This window comes from Theropithecus gelada, chromosome 1 (genome assembly GCF_003255815.1).
Source record: "Theropithecus gelada isolate Dixy chromosome 1, Tgel_1.0, whole genome shotgun sequence".
Classification (NCBI taxonomy): Eukaryota; Metazoa; Chordata; class Mammalia; order Primates; family Cercopithecidae; genus Theropithecus; species Theropithecus gelada.
The window spans coordinates 27,350,534-27,357,455 of record NC_037668.1 but is presented as its reverse complement, the minus strand read 5'-3'; the positions used below and the strand labels follow the sequence as shown (position 1 = coordinate 27,357,455).

The 6,922-nt window shown below is 40.6% G+C and overlaps 1 protein-coding gene across 2 annotated transcripts in view; it reads right to left on the bottom strand.

Moving 5' to 3' along the window:
* Positions 1 to 4,634: 4,634 nt before the first annotated feature.
* Positions 4,635 to 6,922, bottom strand: part of DUSP12 (dual specificity phosphatase 12) — a 9,583-nt gene continuing 7,295 nt past the window's right edge. The window contains exon 5 of one of the 2 annotated variants that reach the window (XM_025366978.1): positions 4,635 to 5,011. In XM_025366978.1, coding sequence (XP_025222763.1) covers positions 4,850 to 5,011 — 162 coding nt within the window. In that variant the 3' untranslated portion in view covers positions 4,635 to 4,849. The remainder of the gene's footprint in view (positions 5,012 to 6,922) is intronic. The other variant, XM_025366969.1, reaches the window with a different exon arrangement.

Below are 6,922 nucleotides of genomic sequence, written 5' to 3'. Positions count from 1 at the left end.
TTTTGAGACGGAGTTTTGCTCTGTCGCCAGGCTGGAGTGCAGTGGCATGATCACTGCAACCTCTGCCTCCCTCCCGGGTTCAAGCAATTCTTCTGCCTCAGTTTCCCGAGTAGCTGGGACTACAGGCGTGTGCCACCACACCCAGCTAATTTTTGTATTTTTTTAGTAGAGATGGGGTTTCACCATGTTGGCCAGGATGGTCTTGATCTCTTGACCTCATGATCCATCCGCTTCAGCCTCCCAAAATGCTGGGATTATAGGCATGAGCCACCGCACCCAGCCTGCCTTTTCTTATTTTTCAAAAACATGCTGATAATACCATTATCATACCCAACAAAATTAGTAATTCCTTAATATCATCTGATACTTGTTCCATGTTCAGTTTTCTGTCTCAAAAATGCCCTTCCTGGCCGGGCGCGGTGGCTCAAGCCTGTAATCCCAGCACTTTGGGAGGCCGAGGCGGGTGGATCACGAGGTCAGGAGATCGAGACCATCCTGGCTAACATGGTGAAACCCCGTCTCTACTAAAAATACAAAAAAAAAACTAGCCGGGCGTGGTGGCGGGCGCCTGTAGTCCCAGCTACTCGGAGGCTGAGGCAGGAGAATGGCGTGAACCTGGGAGGCGGAGCTTGCAGTGAGCCGAGATCGCGCCACTGCACTCCAGCCTGGGTGACACAGCGCGAGACTCCGTCTCAAAAAAAAAAAAACAAAAAAAAAAACAAAAATGCCCTTCCTTCCAGTTAGTTTGTTAAAATCAGGATCCAAACAAGATCGTCACATTGCATTTAGTTCATATGACAATTCCCTCTCCATTTCTTCCCCCCATGCCATTTGTTGAAGAATCTAAGTCATTGGTCCTATAGAATTTCCCACTTTGTGATTCTGCTGATTACATCTTCATGGTGATGCTTAATTTGTTCCAGAAACTGCCAGTGACATCTAGAGGCTTGATTAGTTTTTGTTTTTATTTTTGTTTGTTTTTGCAAGAATACTTCATAGGTACTTCCTTGCATCATAGCAGGAGGCATATACACACTGTCCCACTTTTAGAGATGTCGAGATTTATTAGTGAGTTCAGATTTTTTTCCTAAGTCTTAAACTGTTTAGCCCCTTATTTTACTGCAATGGTTAGGACCTCTAATACAATACAGAAGGTAGGGGATAGACATCTTTTAACTTGTTTCTAAATTTTAATGTGAATGTTTGAAAAGTTTTACCACTAAATAAGATTTTTTCCCATAGATTTTTCGTAGATACTCTGATTAAGGAAGCTTCCTTCCACTCTAGTTACCAGGCTTTTCTTTTTAAATCGTTAAGTGTTGGATGTTATAGAATTCTTTTTCTTGAATCTACTCATTTGTTTTCAACTTAAACCCTTGGAGTAGAAATACAATTTGAAAGAGAACCTTATGTCTAGAGACAATACCACTCTTTGGTCTAGGTAAGAGGAGCCCCTACCCTGGACCCACACTTTAGAAGACTTTACTCTGACCTCTGACTCTGTCCCCACAGGATAAGAATCCATACTGCCAATGTGATGTGCCCAGCTAGAACAGATGCCCCCTTCTAGAAGTGCATCTAACACCCAAATAGCTCCAAGCCTGCTTCTAGGGCTTGCTCAGGCCTCTTACCTCTTAAGAGTGAAATGGGCCAATGGTATACACCAGGGCTGTAGCCAGATCTTATACATATAGGTGGGGGATCCACATATATAAATATGCACCAGGCTCTTCATGATGCAGAACAAATCAAGGGATGAGGAAATAAAGGAGGCACCCTGTGGGCGGGGGCCACCTCTCCCTGCATTGCCATGCTTTGTTATGGAACTTATAAAATCAGAGAATTCTAAATTCAAACCTGGTCTGACAGGTCATTACGAAGGTATATTTGTCAAGATAATAGAATAAAACATTTTATTTCACAGATAGCTTGATTTATAATTTTTTTTTTTTTAAGACAGAGTCTAGCTCTGTCGCCCAGGCTGGAGTGCAGTGGCGCGATCTCGGCTCACTGCAAACTCTGCCTCCCAGGTTCAAGCGATTCTCCTGCCTCCCCACCTCCCAAGTAGCTGGGATTACAGGCGTCCACCACCATGCCTGGCTAATTTTATATTTTTAGTAGAGACGGGGTTCCCCCATGTTAGCCAGGCTATTCTCAAACTCCTGACCTCAAGTGATCCACCCATCTTGGCCTCCCAAAGTGCTGGGATTACAAGCGTGAGCCACTGCACCCGGCCAATTTGTTAAGTTTTAAAAGTTAAAACAAACAGTATATAGGCCTCAATGTGTATTATTGTTGGAACCCTGCAAATAGTGGGGAGCATGACTAGCGAATTTACAACTTAATTAAAATTGCATTTGATCCATACCATTTGATTTTACAATCTGACCAACAGTGTATGATAGATAGGCATTGAGTCATATTAAACTGCAGCTATGTAACTACTTTTTACCTACAAAAGGGATAACTTCATATGCTGCAAACTGTTATGATTTTTTTAAATAGAGATGGGGATTTCACATATTGGCCAAGCTGGTCTTGAACTCCTGGCCTTAAATGATCCACCCGCCTTCGTCTTCCAAAGTGCTGGGACAGGCATGAGCCACCACACCCGGCCTCCTCAACCTGTTTTTTAAAACTTTCTAGAGAATAAAATATGAAGAAAAAAGTAAGATTTTATGAAAGCTAAAACAAATGGAGTAATTTTTTTCTCAAAAGAAAAAATTATGGCAGGAAGCGATGGCTCACGCCTGTAATCCCAGCGCTTTGGGAGGCCAAGGCAGGTGGATCACTTGAGGTCAGGAGTTTGAGACCAGCCTGGTCAACATATGGAAACCCCGTCTCTACTAAAAATACAAAATTAGCAAGGCGTAGTGGCACACGCCTGTAATCCCCAGCTACTTGGGAGGCTGAGGCAGGAGAATCGCTTGAACCCGGGCAGCAGAGGTTGCAGTGAACTGAGATCACGCCATTGCACTCCAGTCTGGCAACAACAAAACTCCATCTCAAAAAAAAAAACCAGAAAGAAAAATTACTACATGGAAACTGCCAAAGTCTTCTAGTCCAATGTTAAGATTTTTCTCAAGAATTTTCCATAACACTCCTATACATTTAAAAAACTGAGCTAGGCATTTTTTAAAAGGATCATTATTCACAACGTATTTTTGCATTTTAAAATTACTCCCACTACAGTGTTTATGGACAATATTTTTCTTTAATTCTTGTTTTTTTTTGGAGTAGCCTTCTGAGCAGCTGGGACTATAGGCATATGCCACCATGCCTGGCTGATTTTTGATTTTTAGTAGAGACAGGGTTTCACCATGTTGGCCAGGCTGGTCTTGAACTCCTGACCTTAAGTGATCTGCCTGCCTTGACCTCCCAAAGTGCTGGGATCATAGGCATAAGCCACTGCGCCTGGCCTTTATTTAGTTAATTCTGACTCTTGTAAATGTTCAAATATCTAATTAGGTCCAATTGTAATTATTAATAATGAGTAAGGCCAGGCGCGGTGGCTCAAGCCTGTAATCCCAGTACTTTGGGAGGCCGAGACGGGGGGGATCACGAGGTCAGGAGATCGAGACCATACTGGCTAACATGGTGAAACCCCGTCTCTACTAAAAAATACAAAAAACTAGCCGGGCGAGGTGGCGGGCACCTGTAGTCCCAGCCACTCCGGAGGCTGAGGCAGGAGAATGGTGTAAACCCGGGAGGCGGAGCTTGCAGTGAGCTGAGATTCGGCCACTGCACTCCAGCCTGGGCGACAGAGCAAGACTCCGACTCAAAAAAAAAAAAAAAAAAAAAAAAAAAATGAGTAAAATAATTCTAGTTTCTATATACCAGGTTAAAAAACTAATCTGGAAGTATTACCTTTTCCAATACTCACATATTGGGCTACAAAATGACTTGATATATAGTAACTCTCATTTGTTTTCTTCATCATTAGAAACACATCTAACATTTATACATTTCTTTATGTAGATCACTTCAAAAGGCGTCTCAAACACTTTTTTAAAAATATAGATAATTGGGATTACTGAACAGCAATAGGAAAATTGCATTTTAATCAGCGTTTTACTAATGGCCTTTTTCCATTTCCAAGAAAAAAAATCCAGACATGTACGGGTTTACTAATGTCCCTTAAAAGAAAGAAAGTCGGCCGGGCGCCGTGGCTCAAGCCTGTAATCCCAGCACTTTGGGAGGCCGAGACGGGCGGATCACGAGGTCAGCAGATCGAGACCATCCTGGCTAACCCAGTGAAACCCCGTCTCTACTAAAAAATACAAAAAACTAGCCGGGCGAGGTGGCGGGCGCCTGTAGTCCCAGCTACTCGGGAGGCTGAGGCAGGAGAATGGCGTAAACCCGGGAGGCGGAGCTTGCAGTGAGCCGAGATCCGGCCACTGCACTCCAGCCTGGGCAAAAGAGCAGACTTCGTCTCAATAAAAGAAAAAAAAAAAAAAAGAAAGTGAAATAATTCCAAAATATGTCCAAACAAATCTGCTTTATATGTCTAGAAAAGAATACCCATTTAAATATAATAGTTTCAAATTTTTGTACATAATTTTGTCTATACAGACCTTAAGATCACATAACATTCCAACAATCAGAACTTTTAAAAATATATGAAATGTAGACAGTATCTGGTTATAAAAGATTTTAATATCAAATAAAATGTACATGATCAAAAGGCTTTGATTGCCATGTAAAACAGTTTCCAGGTTACATCAAGTGACTTTATCTTCTCCCATTTCAAATGAAATGTTAACAGCATAAACAATTTGTAATGAATGGTAAGAAGTAAAGGCAGTACATATCATCTGCAAGTTTCTTCCAAAGCTATAAAATATCATGTTCATATTTTTCTTGTTTGTGATCTCAAAACAGGCAATATTTTCATTTCATCCACTCTGTTCTTATGTATTTGAAAAGCAGGTGTTATCCACCTACCACACGAGCACTGTTCACCATACCAGTTGAAGGAACCCAACTTGGCACTGCATTTTGGGCAAAGAAGCTGAAATAAAGCAAATGTGTTACTTTATTCATTCACTTTTATACAAAACAAATCATTATCTTTGGCAATCAATATAGGATATAAAAACAAGACACAGTCCCCACCTTGAGTTTATAATCTAATCAGTGAGATAAAATGCATTGGAAATTTACTGTAATAGATAGTAGACTACAATTATTGCATAGGAAGAATGTTGTATTCAGGGAGCTTGAAGGGAAAAAGGAAAGCTTATGATTTGATTAAGGAAGGTTTTGTGGATGTGGCATATGTATATATAGCTTTTAAATCAGGTTGTAATTTAGGATTTCAAATGAAAATAATCATGGCTAAAGTACAGAAAAGCATGTTAGGATTTTCATGCTGTATTACTAATTGTATGTATTGACAGCACATAAGTCAGTTTCTTAGCTATTTAAAGACAAACTGATATTCCAGGAAAATAGATAAATCAAAAAAAGCCTAATAAGACAACTGCATTTTCTTCTAATGTAATTAGTTATAGCATTATTTTTTATGTTTAGCTCTTTGATTTGTGCATGGTATAAGGTAAGAGTTTTTATTTTTAACATTGAGCTATAGAAAACTAGACATAAAACTCAGAAGTAGGCTGAGTGCAGTAGCTCACACTTGTAATTCCCAGCACTTTGGGAGGCGGAGGCGGGCAGATCACCTGAGGTCAGGAGTTTGAGACCAGCCTGGTCAACATGGTGAAACCCCGTCTCTACTAAAAATACAAAAATTAGCTGGGCATGGTGGCAGGTGCCTGTAATCACAGCTACTTGGGAGGCTGAGGCAGGAGAATCACTTGAACCTGGGAAGTAGAGGTTGCAGTGAGCCAAGATCACGCCACTGCACTCCAGCCTGGGCAACAGAGCGAGACTCTGTCTCATAAAAAAGAAATTCAGAAGCCATAAATAAAAAAACTAACACATTTTATTATGTAAATATCCTTCATTTTAATATGACAAAACATATAAAAAATCTGATAAGCAATAGACTGAAGAAAATAGTTGCAATATATTAGATGAACTATTAACATCTAGAATATATAGAGTTCCTACAAATGAATAAGAGACAAAACCCATAGACAAATGGGCCTAGGAATATGAGAGCAGTTTATAGAAAAGGAAACTGTAAATGGCTGGTAAGTACATAAAGATGGTGGTTGATGACTATTTTCATAAAATTCCAATTAAACATTTTAGGATTAACATTTTTTACCCCACAGATTGACAAAATGTTAACAGTTTTACAGTATCTATTATGTCAAGGATATGGGGTAACAGGTACATGTATTCAGTTACTGAAAACCAAATTTGTATGGGCATTTTGAATATCGGCCTGGAATATCACTAATATTTAAAATACATTCTTCAAGCCAGGAATTCCACTTCTAGGTATATATTCTACAGAAAAAAAATCAAACATGTATACAAATAAGTATGCACAGGATTTAGAATCTCACATAAAAATATATTTAACTTGGTTGGAATATGTGTGTGTGTTTCCCAGGTTAAGTAAAATTAGAAAGCCAGAATCGCGGCCAGGCGCGGTGGCTCAAACCTGTAATACCAGCACTTTGGGAGGCCGAGACGGGCGGATCACGAGGTCAGGAGATCGAGATCATCCTGGCTACAACGGTGAAACCCTGTCTCTACTAAAAAAAAATACAAAAAACTAGCCAGGCGAGGTGGCGGGCGCCTGTAGTCCCAGCTACTCGGGAGGCTGAGGCAGGAGAATGGCGTGAACCCGGGAGGCGGAGCTTGAGGCAGGAGAATGGCGTGAACCCGGGAGGCGGAGCTTGCAGTGAGCTGAGATCCGGCCACTGTACTCCAGCCTGGGCGATAGAGCAAGGCTCCGTCTCAAAAAAAAAAAAAAAAAAAAAAAAAAAAAAAAAACAAAAAAGCAAGC